Source organism: Taudactylus pleione, unplaced genomic scaffold, assembly GCF_031769625.1.
Source record: "Taudactylus pleione unplaced genomic scaffold, aTauple2 ptg000239l, whole genome shotgun sequence".
NCBI lineage: Eukaryota > Metazoa > Chordata > Amphibia > Anura > Myobatrachidae > Taudactylus > Taudactylus pleione.
The window spans coordinates 2422899-2447712 of NW_028284641.1; the positions used below are offsets into that span (position 1 = coordinate 2422899).

General features: G+C 43.9%; 1 protein-coding gene across 1 annotated transcript in view; it reads right to left on the reverse strand.

Annotated features, from left to right (window-relative positions):
* BSN (bassoon presynaptic cytomatrix protein) overlaps positions 1–24814 on the reverse strand; it is a 457373-nt gene that overhangs the window by 375022 nt on the left and 57537 nt on the right. The window contains exon 2 of the mRNA XM_088479536.1: positions 5740–6142. Within this exon, the coding sequence (XP_088335662.1) occupies positions 5740–6142 (403 nt within the window). The remainder of the gene's footprint in view (positions 1–5739; positions 6143–24814) is intronic.

Below are 24814 nucleotides of genomic sequence, written 5' to 3' on the forward strand. Positions count from 1 at the left end.
TACCGGCTATTGTGTGACCTCCTTACCGGCTATTGTGTGACCTCCGTACCGGCTATTGTGTGACCTCCGTACCGGCTATTGTGTGACCTCCGTACCGGCTATTGTGTGACCTCCTTACCGGCTATTGTGTGACCTCCTTACCGGCTATTGTGTGACCTCCTTACCGGCTATTGTGTGACCTCCGTACCGGCTATTGTGTGACCTCCGTACCGGCTATTGTGTGACCTCCGTACCGGCTATTGTGTGACCTCCGTACCGGCTATTGTGTGACCTCCGTACCGGCTATTGTGTGACCTCCGTACCGGCTATTGTGTGACCTCCGTACCGGCTATTGTGTGACCTCCGTACCGGCTATTGTGTGACCTCCTTACCGGCTATTGTGTGACCTCCGTACCGGCTATTGTGTGACCTCCGTACCGGCTATTGTGTGACCTCCGTACCGGCTATTGTGTGACCTCCGTACCGGCTATTGTGTGACCTCCGTACCGGCTATTGTGTGACCTCCTTACCGGCTATTGTGTGACCTCCTTACCGGCTATTGTGTGACCTCCGTACCGGCTATTGTGTGACCTCCGTACCGGCTATTGTGTGACCTCCGTACCGGCTATTGTGTGACCTCCGTACCGGCTATTGTGTGACCTCCTTACCGGCTATTGTGTGACCTCCGTACCGGCTATTGTGTGACCTCCTTACCGGCTATTGTGTGACCTCCGTACCGGCTATTGTGTGACCTCCTTACCGGCTATTGTGTGACCTCCGTACCGGCTATTGTGTGACCTCCGTACCGGCTATTGTGTGACCTCCGTACCGGCTATTGTGTGACCTCCTTACGGGCTATTGTGTGACCTCCGTACCGGCTATTGTGTGACCTCCGTACCGGCTATTGTGTGACCTCCGTACCGGCTATTGTGTGACCTCCGTACCGGCTATTGTGTGACCTCCGTACCGGCTATTGTGTGACCTCCGTACCGGCTATTGTGTGACCTCCTTACCGGCTATTGTGTGACCTCCTTACCGGCTATTGTGTGACCTCCGTACCGGCTATTGTGTGACCTCCGTACCGGCTATTGTGTGACCTCCGTACCGGCTATTGTGTGACCTCCGTACCGGCTATTGTGTGACCTCCGTACCGGCTATTGTGTGACCTCCGTACCGGCTATTGTGTGACCTCCGTACCGGCTATTGTGTGACCTCCGTACCGGCTATTGTGTGACCTCCGTACCGGCTATTGTGTGACCTCCTTACCGGCTATTGTGTGACCTCCGTACCGGCTATTGTGTGACCTCCGTACCGGCTATTGTGTGACCTCCGTACCGGCTATTGTGTGACCTCCTTACCGGCTATTGTGTGACCTCCTTACCGGCTATTGTGTGACCTCCTTACCAGCTATTGTGTGACCTCCGTACCGGCTATTGTGTGACTATGGGACAAGTCTGCTTCTCCAAGGACCAGATCAAAGTGTTCATTTACCTGTTCATTCTGGAGGAGATGCTACAAGGCTCTGTGCCATGGATCGGCCATCGCCCCATTACACAGCAGCTGTAAGTGACTATACTCTATCACCGAGCCAATAATGAGCATTTCCAGCAGGTCCAAATTATGCTCAGCCAAGTGCAAAGCAGCCGACACTTACTACAGAGATAGGACTAATAATACCAGACACTTACTACAGAGATAGGACTAATAATACCCGACACTTACTACAGAGATAGGACTAATAATACCAGACACTTACTACAGAGATAGGACTAATAATACCCGACACTTACTACAGTGATAGGACTAATAATACCAGACACTTACTACAGAGATAGGACTAATAATACCCGACACTTACTACAGAGATAGGACTAATAATACCAGACACTTACTACAGAGATAGGACTAATAATACCCGACACTTACTACAGAGATAGGACTAATAGTACCAGACACTTACTACAGAGATAGGACTAATAATACCAGACACTTACTACAGAGATAGGACTAATAGTACCAGACACTTACTACAGTGATAAGACTAATAATACCAGACACTTACTACAGAGATAGGACTAATAATACCAGACACTTACTACAGAGATAGGACTAATAATACCCGACACTTACTACAGAGATAGGACTAATAGTACCAGACACTTACTACAGAGATAGGACTAATAATACCCGACACTTACTACAGAGATAGGACTAATAATACCCGACACTTACTACAGAGATAGGACTAATAATACCAGACACATACTACAGAGATAGGACTAATAATACCAGACACTTACTACAGAGATAGGACTAATAATACCCGACACTTACTACAGAGATAGGACTAATAGTACCCGACACTTACTACAGAGATAGGACTAATAGTACCAGACACTTACTACAGAGATAGGACTAGTAATACCAGACACTTACTACAGAGAAAGGACTAATAGTACCCGACACTTACTACAGAGAGAGGACTAATAATACCAGACACTTACTACAGAGATAGGACTAATAGTACCCGACACTTACTACAGAGATAGGACTAATAATACCAGACACTTACTACAGAGATAGGACTAATAGTACCAGACACTTACTACAGAGATAGGACTAGTAATACCAGACACTTACTACAGAGAAAGGACTAATAGTACCAGACACTTACTACAGAGATAGGACTAGTAATACCAGACACTTACTACAGAGAAAGGACTAATAGTACACGACACTTACTACAGAGAGAGGACTATTAATACCAGATACTTACTACAGAGATAGGACTAATAGTACCCGACACTTACTACAGAGATAGGACTAATAGTACCAGACACTTACTACAGAGATAGGACTAATAATACCAGACACTTACTACAGAGAAAGGACTAATAGTACCCGACACTTACTACAGAGAGAGGACTAATAATACCAGACACTTACTACAGAGATAGGACTAATAATACCAGACACTTACTACAGAGATAGGACTAATAATACCAGACACTTACTACAGAGATAGGACTAATAATACCAGACACTTACTACAGAGATAGGACTAATAATACCAGACACTTACTACAGAGATAGGACTAATAGTACCAGACACTTACTACAGAGATAGGACTAATAATACCAGACACTTACTACAGAGATAGGACTAATAATACCAGACACTTACTACAGAGATAGGACTAATAATACCAGACACTTACTACAGAGATAGGACTAATAATACCAGACACTTACTACAGAGATAGGACTAATAATACCAGACACTTACTACAGAGATAGGACTAATAATACCAGACACTTACTACAGAGATAGGACTAATAATACCAGACACTTACTACAGAGATAGGACTAATAATACCAGACACTTACTACAGAGATAGGACTAATAATACCAGACACTTACTACAGAGATAGGACTAATAATACCAGACACTTACTACAGAGATAGGACTAATAATACCAGACATTTACTACAGAGATAGGACTCATAATACCAGACACTTACTACAGAGATAGGACTAATAATACCAGACACTTACTACAGAGATAGGACTAATAATACCAGACACTTACTACAGAGATAGGACTAATAATACCAGACACTTACTACAGAGATAGGACTAATAATACCAGACACTTACTACAGAGATAGGACTAATAATACCAGACACTTACTACAGAGATAGGACTAATAATACCAGACACTTACTACAGAGATAGGACTAATAATACCAGACACTTACTACAGAGAGAGGACTAATAGTACTCGACACTTACTACAGAGAGAAGACTACTAATACCCGACACTTACTACAGAGAGAGGACTACTAATACCCGACACTTACTACAGAGATAGGACTAATAATACCCGACACTTACTACAGAGATAGGACTAATAATACCAGACACTTACTACAGATATAGGACTAATAATACCAGACACTTACTACAGAGATAGGACTAATAATACCAGACACTTACTACAGAGATAGGACTAATAATACCAGACACTTACTACAGAGATAGGACTAATAATACCAGACACTTACTACAGAGATAGGACTAATAATACCAGACACTTACTACAGAGATAGGACTAATAATACCAGACACTTACTACAGAGATAGGACTAATAATACCCGACACTTACTACAGAGATAGGACTAATAATACCCGACACTTACTACAGAGATAGGACTAATAGTACCAGACACTTACTACAGAGATAGGACTAATAATACCAGACACTTACTACAGAGATACTTACTACTCAATGACGCAGCTTCTAGGCTATAACATGTATATCAGTTATCACAATGACACTGGATCTAGGCTATAACATGTATATCAGTTATCACAATGACACAGGATCTAGGCTATAACATGTATATCAGGTATCACAATGACACTGGATCTAGGCTATAACATGTATATCAGTTATCACAATGACACAGGATCTAGGCTATAACATGTATATCAGTTATCACAATGACACTGGATCTAGGCTATAACATGTATATCAGTTATCACAATGACACTGGATCTAGGCTATAACATGTATATCAGTTATCACAATGACACTGGATCTAGGCTATAACATGTATATCAGTTATCACAATGACACTGGATCTAGGCTATAACATGTATATCAGTTATCACAATGACACAGGATCTAGGCTATAACATGTATATCAGTTATCACAATGACACAGGATCTAGGCTATAACATGTATATCAGTTATCACAATGACACTGCAGACATTATATAAGTCAGTATAATACCGTCTGATTTAAGCACATAACTGTAATCGGTAAATCCACCAATAATCACTGTCTGCTCAATTTACACTACATCAATTTCTTTAGAGACGTGCAAATATACAAGATGTGTCCATACCTAGGTCTCTGCCTATGTAAGACTTGTGCCCATGAAAGCCTGGAAAGGGGCATAGGGGTGGGCAAACATGAGTGATAGATGTAACCCATCCCCAGGTAACCTTCTTAGGAGGATTATCCTTTATGAGTAGCGCAGGCCTGGGGTGAAGATACGTAATAATGTGAGGATATATATATATATATATATATATATATATATATATATATCTCCCCCTGACTGGCTGTCTGTGCACTGACCCTACAGCTTCATTCATTAGCAGATATATGATTTAGGGGTATATTTACTAAGGTGCAGGTTTTTAGAAGTAGTTTTGTTGCCCATAGCAACCAATCAGATTCTAGCTATTACCTTCTAGAAGGTGTAGATAAATGTTAAGCAGAATCTGATTGGTTGCTATTGACAACATCTCCACTTCTAAAAACCCGCACCTTAGTAAATATACCCCTTAGTCTCTGCACCTAGTGATTACCAGCTACACGCTCACTGGCACTGATCCTTCCTGGTACCCCTGACGGGTGGGTATCAGGGTCACACGGTTAGAAACATTGGGTCTGATTCATAGATAGACGCTAATGCAATTTTCACACAAATCGAGTGATTATTTGCCATCGCGCATGCGTATAAGCCGCACTGTGATTACGGACGCACAGAGGATTCCATCACAAAGTGAGTGACAGGTTGTCAGTATTTAGGGCTGGTAACGGGCAGTGGTCTGAGAAACGCAGGTGTGCCTGTCCGTATAAACGCCGTTACGTGGACGTGCATAAATTAGCCCCTGTGAGTGCATACGCGGCTCTTGCTGAATCAGGCCCGCTGTCTCTACAAGGATGGAGGAGACGTTACCTGTGTGAGGTGAGGGTTGGGGTTGAAGCCGCACTGGTTGCACACCTCCTTGTGACACTGCGTACAGGTGTTGAAGTTTGGCTGATTCGGAGAGGAGGTGAGGTCAGTGGTGTTGCATATAGGACAGAGTGTGCTGCTGGGCAGGGGGGCTATTTGCGGCACTGAATAGGGTGAGGTGGGTGTGGTCCCTCTGTCCGGCGATGCTAACGGTGACCTTCCTGTCCGGTGACCTTTGCTTTCCACTTGCAGGGTCCTCCTGGAGACGTCGGGGGCTTGGTGCGCAGGAGAGACATGGCTTTTCATTTCTTTTGTGCTGTCAGCGTTTGGAGGAATCTGTCTAAACGTCTGCGGGGCAGAACTTTGTCCGGCCAGTCGCCCGGAGTTCTCCAGCCGCCCAGGAGCACTGAAAGAGACATGGAAATATAAGTACATACAATGACCTGGCTGACGTGCTGCAGGTATTCTGGATAATCATTACAGACAGGCAGCCAATGAAGGAACGGGCATTATTATAGCTGTTATTAGTTACAGGATTTTCCTACTCGTTATAAACTATATAAACAATGTCCAGGATTTGATAATTAGGATGGTGACCCCAGCACGAGTTCTTCTCCATCACAGCCCCAATTCTGCTAGATATACGCTCAGACCCACGAGCTGGGGGGCAGGGGTCTCTGCACGTCTTCTTACATTACATTTATTTCTATAGAATGTTTTATTATTACACTGACAAACATATAACACAAAACATACATATTAAAGAGGTCACAAAGGTGTTGGGCGTGTGATACACATGGATATGGGTAGGAACCCGACAAGCGAGATGCCGCCTGCCAGAACCCCAGCATCGGAATCCCGAACGGCGAGACAACACCGGCGCCGAAATCCCGACATGACTCAGGATCCCGACAGACGGCATCCCAATCGTAAGGATACTGAAGAAAGGTGGGTGTCAGCCGTGGTGGGGTGGGGTAACTTAGGTTCAGGCACCACCGAGGGGGGTTACAGATAGGCACTAAGAGGGGAGGGTTAGGTTTAGGCACTTACAGGGAGGGTTAGGGTGTGGGGTAGGGAGGGTTAGTATTATGGTACAGGAAAGGAGGATTAGGGGGTAAATAGGACAGGGGAACATTACATACTATTCCCCTGTCGGGATTTGAAACATTGGGATGTCGCTATCAGTGTACTGACAGCCGGAAACCCGTCCATCAGTGTTTCATACCGATTCCGTTACGCAGCTTCTCATTCACAATACAGGATATAACTTGTGGATATTATGGAAGATACAATGTGGCAACTGCAGTTGTTCAATGAAATATGGCAGCAGGTATCAGGCTTTCATTGCATTCTTGTAAAAGCAGCCCCATTACCAGACAAAGAGTTTGGTACGATAATACCAAATACAGATGTGTCCTTATACATCATTACTGCAGTCACAGGTCCCCCGAGACTCTGCTACTGCCGGACGTCTTTTCTCTAACTTTTTTTTTACGAAAATGCATCTAATGAGATGCGACCCGGACTCACCAGTAGTCTGCGCTGATTGATATGATATGCAACACTCGTATATCTGTATGATACCGAGCCTCTGATAGCGGCCGCAGCTTTTTTATTCCAAATTTCATTGTGCTTCATGTACAGACTCAGGAGCACACAGATATACAGGTGTCACATATCACATTACTCAGCACAGTCTCCCATATACAGACTCAGGAGCACACAGATATACAGGTGTCACATATCACATTACTCAGCACAGTCTCCCATATACAGACTCAGGAGCACACAGATATACAGGTGTCACATATCACATTACTCAGCGCAGTCTCCTATATACAGACTCAGGAGCACACAGATATACAGGTGTCACATATCACATTACTCAGCGCAGTCTCCCATATACAGACTCAGGAGCACACAGATATACAGGTGTCACATATCACATTACTCAGCGCAGTCTCCTATATACAGACTCAGGAGCACACAGATATACAGGTGTCACATATCACATTACTCAGCGCAGTCTCCTATATACAGACTCAGGAGCACACAGATATACAGGTGTCACATATCACATTACTCAGCGCAGTCTCCTATATACAGACTCAGGAGCACACAGATATACAGGTGTCATATCACATTACTCAGCACAGTCTCCTATATACAGACTCAGGAGCACACAGATATACAGGTGTCACATATCACATTACTCAGCGCAGTCTCCCATATACAGACTCAGGAGCACACAGATATACAGGTGTCACATATCACATTACTCAGCGCAGTCTCCTATATACAGACTCAGGAGCACACATATATACAGGTGTTACATATCACATTACTCAGCACAGTCTCCCATATACAGACTCAGGAGCACACAGATATACAGTTGTCACATATCACATTACTCAGCGCAGTCTCCCATATACAGATTCAGGAGCACACAGATATACAGGTGTCACCTATCACATTACTCAGCGCAGTCTCCCATATACAGACTCAGGAGCACACAGATATACAGGTGTCACATATCACATTACTCAGCGCAGTCTCCTATATACAGAGTCAGGAGCACACAGATATACAGGTGTCACATATCACATTACTCAGCACAGTCTCCCATATACAGAGTCAGGAGCACACAGATATACAGGTGTCACATATCACATTACTCAGCGCAGTCTCCTATATACAGACTCAGGAGCACACAGATATACAGGTGTCACATATCACATTACTCAGCGCAGTCTCCTATATACAGACTCAGGAGCACACATATATACAGGTGTCACATATCACATTACTCAGCACAGTCTCCCATATACAGACTCAGGAGCACACAGATATACAGGTGTCACATATCACATTACTCAGCGCAGTCTGCCATATACAGACTCAGGAGCACACAGATATACATGTGTCACATATCACATTACTCAGCGCAGTCTCCCATATACAGACTCAGGAGCACACAGATATACAGGTGTCACATATCACATTACTCAGCGCAGTCTCCTATATACAGACTCAGGAGCACACATATATACAGGTGTCACATATCACATTACTCAGCACAGTCTCCCATATACAGACTCAGGAGCACACAGATATACAGGTGTCACATATCACATTACTCAGCGCAGTCTCCCATATACAGACTCAGGAGCACACAGATATACAGGTGTCACATATCACATTACTCAGCACAGTCTCCCATATACAGACTCAGGAGCACACAGATATACAGGTGTCACATATCACATTACTCAGCGCAGTCTCCCATATACAGACTCAGGAGCACACAGATATACAGCTGTCACATATCACATTACTCAGCGCAGTCTCCATATACAGACTCAGGAGCACACAGATATACAGGTGTCACATATCACATTACTCAGCGCAGTATACTATATACAGACTCAGGAGAACACAGATATACAGGTGTCGCATATCACATTACTCAGCACAGTCTCCTATATACAGACTCAGGAGCACACAGATATACAGGTGTCACATATCACATTACTCAGCGCAGTCTCCCATATACAGACTCAGGAGCACACAGATATACAGGTGTCACATATCACATTACTCAGCGCAGTCTCCCATATACAGATTCAGGAGCACACAGATATACAGGTGTCACATATCACATTACTCAGCGCAGTCTCCCATATACAGTCTCAGGAGCACACAGATATACAGGTGTCACATATCACATTACTCAGCACAGTCTCCTATATACAGACTCAGGAGCACACATATATACAGGTGTCACATATCACATTACTCAGCACAGTCTCCCATATACAGACTCAGGAGCACACAGATATACAGGTGTCACATATCACATTACTCAGCGCAGTCTCCCATATACAGACTCAGGAGCACACAGATATACAGCTGTCACATATCACATTACTCAGCGCAGTCTCCATATACAGACTCAGGAGCACACAGATATACAGGTGTCACATATCACATTACTCAGCGCAGTCTCCATATACAGACTCAGGAGCACACAGATATACAGGTGTCACATATCACATTACTCAGCGCAGTCTCCATATACAGACTCAGGAGCACACAGATATACAGGTGTCACATATCACATTACTCAGCGCAGTCTCCATATACAGACTCAGGAGCACACAGATATACAGATGTCACATATCACATTACTCAGCGCAGTATACTATATACAGACTCAGGAGAACACAGATATACAGGTGTCGCATATCACATTACTCAGCGCAGTCTACTATATACAGACTCAGGAGCACACAGATATACAGGTGTCACATATCACATTACTCAGCGCAGTCTCCATATAAAGCCTCAGGAGCACACAGATATACAGGTGTCACATATCACATTACTCAGCGCAGTCTCCCATATACAGACTCAGGAGCACACAGATATATACAGGTGTCACATATCACATTACTCAGCGCTGTCTCCCATATACAGACTCAGGAGCACACAGATATACAGGTGTCACATATCACATTTCTCAGCACAGTCTCCCATATACAGACTCAGGAGCACACAGATATACAGGTGTCACATATCACATTACTCAGCGCAGTCTCCTATATACAGACTCAGGAGCACACAGATATACAGGTGTCAGATATCACATTACTCAGTGCAGTCTCCCATATACAGACTCAGGAACACACAGATATACAGGTGTCACATATCACATTACTCAGCGCAGTATACTATATACAGACTCAGGAGAACACAGATATACAGGTGTCGCATATCACATTACTCAGCACAGTCTCCATATACAGACTCAGGAGCACACAGATATACAGGTGTCACATATCACATTACTCAGCGCAGTCTCCATATACAGACTCAGGAGCACACAGATATACAGATGTCACATATCACATTACTCAGCGCAGTATACTATATACAGACTCAGGAGAACACAGATATACAGGTGTCGCATATCACATTACTCAGCGCAGTCTACTATATACAGACTCAGGAGCACACAGATATACAGGTGTCACATATCACATTACTCAGCGCAGTCTCCATATACAGCCTCAGGAGCACACAGATATACAGGTGTCACATATCACATTACTCAGCGCAGTCTCCCATGTACAGACTCAGGAGCACACAGATATATACAGGTGTCACATATCACATTACTCAGCGCTGTCTCCCATATACAGACTCAGGAGCACACAGATATACAGGTGTCACATATCACATTTCTCAGCACAGTCTCCCATATACAGACTCAGGAGAATACAGATATACAGGTGTCACATTACTCAGCGCAGTCTCCTATATACACACTCAGGAGCACACAGATATACAGGTGTCACATATCACATTACTCAGCGCAGTCTCCTATATACAGACTCAGGAGCACACAGATATACAGGTGTCAGATATCACATTACTCAGTGCAGTCTCCCATATACAGACTCAGGAACACACAGATATACAGGTGTCACATATCACATTACTCAGCACAGTCTCCTATATACAGACTCAGGAGCACACAGATATACAGGTGTCACATATCACATTACTCAGCGCAGTCTCCTATATACAGACTAAGGAGCACACAGATATACAGGTGTCATATCACATTACTCAGCGCAGTCTCCTATATACAGACTCAGGAGCACACAGATATACAGGTGTCACCTATCACATTACTCAGCACAGTCTCCTATATACAGACTCAGGAGCACACAGATATACAGGTGTCACCTATCACATTGCTCAGCGCAGTCTCCCATATACAGACTCAGGAGCACACAGATATACAGGTGTCACATATCACATTGCTCAGCGAAGTCTCCTATATGCAGACTCAGGAGCACACAGATATACAGGTGTCACATATCACATTACTCAGCACAGTCTCCCATATACAGACTCAGGAGCACACAGATATACAGGTGTCACATATCACATTACTCAGCGCAGTCTCCCATATAAAGACTCAGGAGCACACAGATATACAGGTGTCACATATCACATTACTCAGCGCAGTCTCCCATATAAAGACTCAGGAGCACACAGATATACAGGTGTCACACATCACATTACTCGGTGTAGTCTCCCATATACAGACTCAGGAGTACACAGATAAACAGGTGTCACCTATCACATTACTCAGCGCAGTCTCCCATATACAGACTCAGGAGCACACAGATATACAGGTGTCACCTATCACATTACTCAGCGCAGTCTCCCATATACAGACTCAGGAGCACACAGATATACAGGTGTCACCTATCACATTACTCAGCGCAGTCTCCCATATACAGATTCAGGAGCACACAGATATACAGGTGTCACACATCACATTACTCAGCGCAGTCTCCCATATACAGACTCAGGAGCACACAGATATACAGGTGTCACATATCACATTACTCAGCGCAGTCTCCCATATACAGACTCAGGAGCACACAGATATACAGGTGTCACATATCACATTACTCAGCACAGTCTCCTATATACAGACTCAGGAGCACACAGATATACAGGTGTCACATATCACATTACTCAGCGCAGTCTCCTATATACAGACTCAGGAGCACACAGATATACAGGTGTCACATATCACATTACTCAGCACAGTCTCCTATATACAGACTCAGGAACACACAGATATACAGGTGTCACATATCACATTACTCAGCACAGTCTCCCATATACAGACTCAGGTGCATCCAGATATACAGGTGTCACATATCACATTACTCAGCGCAGTCTCCTATATACAGGTGTCACATATCACATTACTCAGCGCAGTCTCCCATATACAGGTGTCACATATCACATTACTCAGCGCAGTCTCCCAAATACAGACTCAAGAGCACACAGATATACAGGTTTCACATATCAAATTACTCAGCGCAGTCTCCCATTTACAGACTCAGGAGCACACAGATATACAGGTGTCACATATCACATTACTCAGCGCAGTCTCCCATATACAGACTCAGGAGCACACAGATATACATATGTCACACATCACATTACTCAGCGCAGTCTCCTATATACAGACTCAGGAGCACACAGATATACAGGTGTCACATATCACATTCCTCAGCACAATCTCCCATATAAAGACTCAGGAGCACACAGATATACAGGTGTCACATATCACATTACTCAGCACAGTCTCCCATATACAGACTCAGGAGCACACAGATATACAGGTGTCACATATCACATTACTCAGCGCAGTCTCCTATATACAGACTCGGGAGCACACAGATATACAGGTGTCACATATCACATTACTCAGCGCAGTCTCCCATATACAGACTCAGGAGCACACAGATATACAGGTGTCACATATCACATTACTCAGCGCAGTCTCCTATATACAGACTCAGGAGCACACAGATATACAGGTGTCACATATCACATTACTCAGCGCAGTCTCCTATATACAGACTCAGGAGCACACAGATATACAGGTGTCACATATCACATTACTCAGCGCAGTCTCCCATATACAGACTCAGGAGCCCACAGATATACAGGTGTCACATATCACATTACTCAGCGCAGTCTCCTATATACAGACTCAGGAGCACACAGATATACAGGTGTCACATATCACATTACTCAGCGCAGTCTCCCATATACAGACTGAGGAGCACACAGATATACAGGTGTCACATATCACATTACTCAGCGCAGTCTCCCATATACAGACTCAGGAGCACACAGATATACAGGTGTCACATAGCACATCAGTCAGCACAGTCTCCCATATACAGACTCAGGAGCACACAGATATACAGGTGTCACATATCACAATACTCAGCGCAGTCTCCCATATACAGACTCAGGAGCACACAGATATAAAGGTGTCACATATCACATTACTCAGCGCAGTCTCCCATATACAGACTCAGGAGCACACAGATATACAGGTATACAGGTGTCACATATCACATTACTCAGCACAGTCTCCCATATACAGACTCAGGAGCACACAGATATACAGGTGTCACATATCACATTACTCAGCGCAGTCTCCCATATAAAGACTCAGGAGCACACAGATATACAGGTGTCACATATCACATTACTCAGCGCAGTCTCCCATATAAAGACTCAGGAGCACACAGATATACAGGTGTCACACATCACATTACTCGGTGTAGTCTCCCATATACAGACTCAGGAGTACACAGATAAACAGGTGTCACCTATCACATTACTCAGCGCAGTCTCCCATATACAGACTCAGGAGCACACAGATATACAGGTGTCACCTATCACATTACTCAGCGCAGTCTCCCATATACAGACTCAGGAGCACACAGATATACAGGTGTCACCTATCACATTACTCAGCGCAGTCTCCCATATACAGATTCAGGAGCACACAGATATACAGGTGTCACACATCACATTACTCAGCGCAGTCTCCCATATACAGACTCAGGAGCACACAGATATACAGGTGTCACATATCACATTACTCAGCGCAGTCTCCCATATACAGACTCAGGAGCACACAGATATACAGGTGTCACATATCACATTACTCAGCACAGTCTCCTATATACAGACTCAGGAGCACACAGATATACAGGTGTCACATATCACATTACTCAGCGCAGTCTCCTATATACAGACTCAGGAGCACACAGATATACAGGTGTCACATATCACATTACTCAGCACAGTCTCCTATATACAGACTCAGGAACACACAGATATACAGGTGTCACATATCACATTACTCAGCACAGTCTCCCATATACAGACTCAGGTGCATCCAGATATACAGGTGTCACATATCACATTACTCAGCGCAGTCTCCTATATACAGGTGTCACATATCACATTACTCAGCGCAGTCTCCCATATACAGGTGTCACATATCACATTACTCAGCGCAGTCTCCCAAATACAGACTCAAGAGCACACAGATATACAGGTTTCACATATCAAATTACTCAGCGCAGTCTCCCATTTACAGACTCAGGAGCACACAGATATACAGGTGTCACATATCACATTACTCAGCGCAGTCTCCCATATACAGACTCAGGAGCACACAGATATACATATGTCACACATCACATTACTCAGCGCAGTCTCCTATATACAGACTCAGGAGCACACAGATATACAGGTGTCACATATCACATTCCTCAGCACAGTCTCCCATATAAAGACTCAGGAGCACACAGATATACAGGTGTCACATATCACATTACTCAGCACAGTCTCCCATATACAGACTCAGGAGCACACAGATATACAGGTGTCACATATCACATTACTCAGCGCAGTCTCCTATATACAGACTCGGGAGCACACAGATATACAGGTGTCACATATCACATTACTCAGCGCAGTCTCCCATATACAGACTCAGGAGCACACAGATATACAGGTGTCACATATCACATTACTCAGCGCAGTCTCCTATATACAGACTCAGGAGCACACAGATATACAGGTGTCACATATCACATTACTCAGCGCAGTCTCCTATATACAGACTCAGGAGCACACAGATATACAGGTGTCACATATCACATTACTCAGCGCAGTCTCCCATATACAGACTCAGGAGCCCACAGATATACAGGTGTCACATATCACATTACTCAGCGCAGTCTCCTATATACAGACTCAGGAGCACACAGATATACAGGTGTCACATATCACATTACTCAGCGCAGTCTCCCATATACAGACTGAGGAGCACACAGATATACAGGTGTCACATATCACATTACTCAGCGCAGTCTCCCATATACAGACTCAGGAGCACACAGATATACAGGTGTCACATAGCACATCAGTCAGCACAGTCTCCCATATACAGACTCAGGAGCACACAGATATACAGGTGTCACATATCACAATACTCAGCGCAGTCTCCCATATACAGACTCAGGAGCACACAGATATAAAGGTGTCACATATCACATTACTCAGCGCAGTCTCCCATATACAGACTCAGGAGCACACAGATATACAGGTATACAGGTGTCACATATCACATTACTCAGCACAGTCTCCTATATACAGACTCAGGAGCACACAGATATACAGGTGTCACCTATCACATTACTCAGCGCAGTCTCCTATATACAGACTCAGGAGCACACAGATATACAGGTGTCACATATCACATTACTCAGCGCAGTCTCCCATATACAGGCTCAGGAGCACACAGATATACAGGTGTCACATATCACATTACTCAGCGCAGTCTCCCATATACAGACTCAGGAGCACACAGATATACAGGTGTCACATATCACATTACTCAGCGCAGTCTCCCATATACAGACTCAGGAGCACACAGATATACAGGTGTCACACATCACATTACTCAGCGCAGTCTCCCATATACAGACTCAGGAGCACACAGATATACAGGTGTCACCTATCACATTACTCAGCGCAGTCTCCCATATACAGACTCAGGAGCACACAGCTATACAGGTGTCACATATCACATTACTCAGCACAGTCTCCTATATACAGACTCAGGAGCACACAGATATACAGGTGTCACATATCACATTGCTCAGCGCAGTCTCCCATATACAGACTCAGGAGCACACAGATATACAGGTGTCACCTATCACATTACTCAGCACAGTCTCCCATATACAGACTCAGGAGCACACAGATATACAGGTGTCACATATCACATTACTCAGTACAGTCTCCTATATACAGACTCAGGAGCACACAGATATACAGGTGTCACACATCACATTACTCAGCGCAGTCTCCTATATACAGACTCAGGAGCACACAGATATACAGGTGTCACATATCACATTACTCAGCGCAGTCTCCCATATACAGACTCATTCAGCGCAGTCTCCTATATACAGACTCAGGAGCACACAGATATACAGGTGTCACCTATCACATTACTCAGCACAGTCTCCTATATACAGACTCAGGAGCACACAGATATACAGGTGTCACCTATCACATTACTCAGCACAGTCTCCCATATACAGACTCAGGAGCACACAGATACACAGGTGTCACCTATCACATTACTCAGCACAGTCTCCCATATACAGACTCAGGAACACACAGATATACAGGTGTCACATATCACATTACTCAGCGCAGCCTCCCATATACAGACTCAGGAACACACAGATATACAGGTGTCACATATCACATTACTCAGCACAGTCTCCTATATACAGACTCAGGAGCACACAGATATACAGGTGTCACATATCACATTACTCAGCGCAGTCTCCCATATACAGACTCAGGAGCACACAGATATACAGGTGTCACATATCACATTACTCAGCGCAGTCTCCTATATACATACTCAGGAGCACACAGATATACAGGTGTCACATATCACATTACTCAGCACAGTCTCCCATATACAGACTCAGGAGCACACAGATATACAGGTGTCACATGTCACATTACTCAGCACAGTCTCTATATACAGACTCAGGAGCACACAGATATACTGGTGTCACATATCACATTACTCAGCTCAGTCTCCCATATACAGACTCAGGAGCACACAGATATACAGGTGTCACATATCACATTACTCAGCACAGTCTCCATATACAGACTCAGGAGCACACAGATATACAGGTGTCACATATCACATTACTCAGCACAGTCTCTATATACAGACTCAGGAGCACACAAATATACAGGTGTCACATATCACATTACTCAGCGCAGTCTCCTATATACAGACTCAGGAGCACACAGATATACAGGTGTCACATATCACATTACTCAGCGCAGTCTCTATATACAGACTCAGGAGCACACAGATATACTGGTGTCACATATCACATTACTCAGCTCAGTCTCCCATATACAGACTCAGGAGCACACAGATATACAGGTGTCACATATCACATTACTCAGCGCAGTCTCCTATATACAGACTCAGGAGCACACAGATATACAGGTGTCACATATCACATTACTCAGCGCAGTCTCTATATACAGACTCAGGAGCACACAGATATACTGGTGTCACATATCACATTACTCAGCGCAGTCTCCCATATACAGACTCAGGAGCACACAGATATACAGGTGTCACATATCACATTACTCAGCGCAGTCTCCTATATACAGACTCAGGAGCACACAGATACACAGGTGTTACATATCACATTACTCAGCACAGTCTCCTATATACAGACTCAGGAGCACACAGATATACAGGTGTCACATATCACATTACTCAGCGCAGTCTCCTATATACAGACTCAGGAGCACACAGATATACAGGTGTCACATATCACATTACTCAGCGCAGTCTCCTATATACAGACTCAGGAGTACACAGATATACAGGTGTCACATATCACATTACTCAGCACAGTCTCTATATACAGACTCAGGAGCACACAGATATACAGGTGTCACATATCACATTACTCAGCGCAGTCTCCCATATACAGACTCAGGAGCACACAGATATACAGGTGTCACATATCACATTACTCAGCTCAGTCTCCCATATACAGACTCAGGAGCACACAGATATACAGGTGTCACATATCACATTTCTCAGCACAGTCTCCCATATACAGACTCAGGAGCACACAGATATACAGGTGTCACATATCACATTACTCAGCGCAGTCTCCATATACAGACTCAGGAGCACACAGATATACAGGTGTCACATATCACATTACTCAGCGCAGTCTCCTATATACAGACTCAGGAACACACAGATATACAGGTGTCACATATCACATTACTCAGCGCAGTCTCCCATATACAGACTCAGCAGCACAGATATACTTTTGTCACATATCACATTACTCAGCGCAGTCTCCATATACAGACTCAGGAGCACACAGATATACAGGTGTCACATATCACATCACTCAGCGCAGTCTCCTATATACAGACTCAGGAGCACACAGATATACAGGTGTCACATATCACATTACTCAGCGCAGTCTCCCATATACAGACTCAGGAGCACACAGATATACAGGTGTCACATATCACATTACTCAGCGCAGTCTCCTATATACATACTCAGGAGCACACAGATATACAGGTGTCACATATCACATTACTCAGCACAGTCTCCCATATACAGACTCAGGAGCACACAGATATACAGGTGTCACATGTCACATTACTCAGCACAGTCTCTATATACAGACTCAGGAGCACACAGATATACTGGTGTCACATATCACATTACTCAGCTCAGTCTCCCATATACAGACTCAGGAGCACACAGATATACAGGTGTCACATATCACATTACTCAGCACAGTCTCCATATACAGACTCAGGAGCACACAGATATACAGGTGTCACATATCACATTACTCAGCACAGTCTCTATATACAGACTCAGGAGCACACAAATATACAGGTGTCACATATCACATTACTCAGCGCAGTCTCCTATATACAGACTCAGGAGCACACAGATATACAGGTGTCACATATCACATTACTCAGCGCAGTCTCTATATACAGACTCAGGAGCACACAGATATACTGGTGTCACATATCACATTACTCAGCTCAGTCTCCCATATACAGACTCAGGAGCACACAGATATACAGGTGTCACATATCACATTACTCAGCGCAGTCTCCTATATACAGACTCAGGAGCACACAGATATACAGGTGTCACATATCACATTACTCAGCGCAGTCTCTATATACAGACTCAGGAGCACACAGATATACTGGTGTCACATATCACATTACTCAGCGCAGTCTCCCATATACAGACTCAGGAGCACACAGATATACAGGTGTCACATATCACATTACTCAGCGCAGTCTCCTATATACAGACTCAGGAGCACACAGATACACAGGTGTTACATATCACATTACTCAGCACAGTCTCCTATATACAGACTCAGGAGCACACAGATATACAGGTGTCACATATCACATTACTCAGCGCAGTCTCCTATATACAGACTCAGGAGCACACAGATATACAGGTGTCACATATCACATTACTCAGCGCAGTCTCCTATATACAGACTCAGGAGTACACAGATATACAGGTGTCACATATCACATTACTCAGCACAGTCTCTATATACAGACTCAGGAGCACACAGATATACAGGTGTCACATATCACATTACTCAGCGCAGTCTCCCATATACAGACTCAGGAGCACACAGATATACAGGTGTCACATATCACATTACTCAGCTCAGTCTCCCATATACAGACTCAGGAGCACACAGATATACAGGTGTCACATATCACATTTCTCAGCACAGTCTCCCATATACAGACTCAGGAGCACACAGATATACAGGTGTCACATATCACATTACTCAGCGCAGTCTCCATATACAGACTCAGGAGCACACAGATATACAGGTGTCACATATCACATTACTCAGCGCAGTCTCCTATATACAGACTCAGGAACACACAGATATACAGGTGTCACATATCACATTACTCAGCGCAGTCTCCCATATACAGACTCAGCAGCACAGATATACTTTTGTCACATATCACATTACTCAGCGCAGTCTCCATATACAGACTCAGGAGCACACAGATATACAGGTGTCACATATCACATCACTCAGCGCAGTCTCCTATATACAGACTCAGGAGCACACAGATATACAGGTGTCACATATCACATTACTCAGCGCAGTCTCCATATACAGACTCAGGAGCACACAGATATACAGGTGTCACATATCACATCACTCAGCGCAGTCTCCTATATACAGACTCAGGAGTACACAGATATACAGGTGTCACATATCACATTACTCAGCGCAGTCTCCTATATACAGACTCAGGAGTACACAGATATACAGGTGTCACATATCACATTACTCAGCGCAGTCTCCTATATACAGACTCAGGAGTACACAGATATACATGTGTCACATATCGCATTACTCAGCACAGTCTCCTATATACAGACTCAGGAGCACACAGATATACAGGTGTCACATATCACATTACTCAGCGCAGTCTCCTATATACAGACTCAGGAGCACACAGATATACAGGTGTCACATATCACATTACTCGCGCAGTCTCCTATATACAGACTCAGGAGTACACAGATATACAGGTGTCACATATCACATTACGCAGCGCAGTCTCCTATATACAGACTCAGGAGTACACATATATACAGATATACAGGTGTCATATTCACACACTGTGATAATCACTACACTGTCCTATGTATACATGGGGTCTCATTAAATGTTCGTATCTCAGTGGTACACAGGTCAGACATAGATGTAGCATGTCCTGTACATTATACACTAGTATCTCAGTGGTACACAGGTCAGACACATATGTAGCATGTCCTGTACATTATACACTAGTATCTCAGTGGTACACAGGTCAGATATAGATGTAGCATGTCCTGTACATTATACGCTAGTATCTCAGTGGTACACAGGTCAGATATAGATATAGCATGTCCTGTACATTATACGCTAGTATCTCAGTGGTACACAGGTCAGATATAGATGTAGCATGTCCTGTACATTATACGCTAGTATCTCAGTGGTACACAGGTCAGATATAGATGTAGCATGTCCTGTACATTATACGCTAGTATCTCAGTGGTACACAGGTCAGACACATATGTAGCATGTCCTGTACATTATACACTAGTATCTCAGTGGTACACAGGTCAGACACATATGTAGCGTGTCCTGTACATTATACGCTAGTATTTCAGTGGTACACAGGTCAGATATAGATGTAGCATGTCCTGTACATTATACGCTAGTATCTCAGTGGTACAAAGGTCAGATATAGATGTAGCATGTCCTGTACATTATACGCTAGTATCTCAGTGGTACACAGGTCAGATATAGATGTAGCATGTCCTGCACATTATACGCTAGTATCTCAGTGGTACACAGGTCAGATATAGATGTAGCATGTCCTGTACATTATACGCTAGTATCTCAGTGGTATAGAGGTCAGATATAGATGTAGCATGTCCTGTACATTATACGCTAGTATCTCAGTGGTACACAGGTCAGATATAGATGTAGCATGTCCTGTACATTATACACTAGTATCTCAGTGGTACACAGGTCAGATATAGATGTAGCATGTCCTGTACATTATACACTAGTATCTCAGTGGTACACAGGTCAGATATAGATGTAGCGTGTCCTGTACATTATACACTAGTATCTCAGTGGTACACAGGTCAGATATAGATGTAGCATGTCCTGTACATTATACACTAGTATCTCAGTGGTACACAGGTCAGATATAGAGTCCTGTACATTATGCGCTAGTATCTCAGTGGTACACAGGTCAGATATAGATGTAGCATGTCCTGTACATTATACGCTAGTATCTCAGTGGTACACAGGTCAGACACATATGTAGCATGTCCTGTACATTATACGCTAGTATCTCAGTGGTACACAGGTCAGATATAGATGTAGCATGTCCTGTACATTATACGCTAGTATCTCAGTGGTACACAGGTCAGATATAGATGTAGCATGTCCTGTACATTATACGCTAGTATCTCAGTGGTACACAGGTCAGATATAGATGTAGCATGTCCTGTACATTATATGCTAGTATCTCAGTGGTACACAGGTCAGATATAGATGTAGCATGTCCTGTACATTATATGCTAGTATCTCAGTGGTACACAGGTCAGATATAGATGTAGCATGTCCTGTACATTATACGCTAGTATCTCAGTGGTACACAGGTCAGATATAGATGTAGCATGTCCTGTACATTATACGCTTGTATCTCAGTGGTACACAGGTCAGACACATATGTAGCATGTCGTGTCCATTATACACTAGTATCTCAGTGGTACACAGGTCAGATATAGATGTAGCATGTCCTGTACATTATACACTAGTATCTCAGTGGTACACAGGTCAGATATAGATGTAGCATGTCCTGTACATTATACACTAGTATCTCAGTGGTACACAGGTCAGATATAGATGTAGCGTGTCCTGTACATTATACACTAGTATCTCAGTGGTACACAGGTCAGATATAGATGTAGCATGTCCTGTACATTATACGCTAGTATCTCAGTGGTACACAGGTCAGATATAGATGTAGCATGTCCTGTACATTATATGCTAGTATCTCAGTGGTACACAGGTCAGATATAGATGTAGCATGTCCTGTACATTATACGCTAGTATCTCAGTGGTACACAGGTCAGATATAGATGTAGCATGTCCTGTACATTATACGCTAGTATCTCAGTGGTACACAGGTCAGATATAGATGTAGCATGTCCTGTACATTATACGCTAGTATCTCAGTGGTACACAGGTCAGATATAGATGTAGCATGTCCTGTATATTATACGCTAGTATCTCAGTGGTACACAGGTCTGCTACGGATATTTGGAAATGTTCACAGAAATAAAAACAGGTTTAGAGACGTTCCCTTCATAGATAACAGGAGGGATTACTAGGGAACAGAGCAGCATTTCAATGAAGATGTTATTTCTCTTATCTGCACTGTCCAGACTACATAGTAACATTGGCTTTATTGTAGGATATTGTGTCAATGTTGGATGACTCTATACTGCTATCAGCTCAGAATTACTATCACCGTCCACCTCGGGGATAACAAGATCTATGTCCATGTGACTGGGTGACATCGCCATCGCAGATAACAAGATGTATGTCCATGTGACTGGGTGACATCTCCATCGCAGATAACAAGATGTACGTCCATGTGACTGGGTGACATCGCCATCGCAGATAACAAGATGTACGTCCATGTGACTGGGTGACATCGCCATCGCAGATAACAAGATGTATGTCCATGTGACTGGGTGACATCACCATCGCAGATAACAAGATGTATGTCCATGTGACTGGGTGACATCACCATCGCAGATAACAAGGTGTATGTCCATGTGACTGGGTGACATCACCATCGCAGATAACAAGATGTATGTCCATGTGACTGGGTGACATCACCATCGCAGATAACAAGGTGTATGTCCGTGTGACTGGGTGACATCACCATCGCAGATAACAAGATCTATGTCCATGTGACTGGGTGACATCACCATCGCAGATAACAAGATCTATTTCCATGTGACTGGGTGACATCACCATCACAGATAACAAGATCTATGTCCATGTGACTGGGTGACATCGCCATCGCAGATAACAAGATCTATGTCCATGTGACTGGGTGACATCGCCATCGCAGATAACAAGATGTATGTCCATGTGACTGGGTGACATCACCATCGCAGATAACAAGATCTATGTCCATGTGACTGGGTGACATCACCATCGCAGATAACAAGATCAATGTCCATGTGACTGGGTGACATCACCATCGCAGATAACAAGATCTATGTCCATGTGACTGGGTGACATCGCCATCGCAGATAACAAGGTGACATGTCCATGTGACTGGGTGACATCACCATCGCAGATAACAAGATGTATGTCCATGTGACTGGGTGACATCACCATCGCAGATAACAAGATGTGTCCATGTGACTGGGTGACATCACCATCGCAGATAACAAGATGTGTCCATGTGACTGGGTGACATCACCATCGCAGATAACATGATGTATGTCCATGTGACTTCACCCAGCCATCGCAGATAACAAGATGTATGTCCATGTGACTGGGTGACATCACCATCGCAGATAACAAGATGTATGTCCATGTGACTGGGTGACATCGCCATCGCAGATAACAAGATCTATGTCCGTGTGACTGGGTGACATCGCCATCGCAGATAACAAGATGTACGTCCATGTGACTGGGTGACATCGCCATGAGATCACAGATTATTTTTCATCCCACACGATTGTGGGATATTAGCACCAGTAACCAACTGTTACTGACCCCGCACACAGCGCAGTGGGCGTGTGACTTTGCTGTCACCACCAAGTTCCTGCTTCTAGCCTTTGGAACCGCTTATTTCTTCCTGGATAGTGTTGGGTAACTTCCCCTGGTTCCTCGCCATGGACCAGTCTCTGCAGGCTATCTGGCAGAGGGCTTCAGCTTGGAGACACTGGGCTCAATCCAGAACAGCCGGAGGA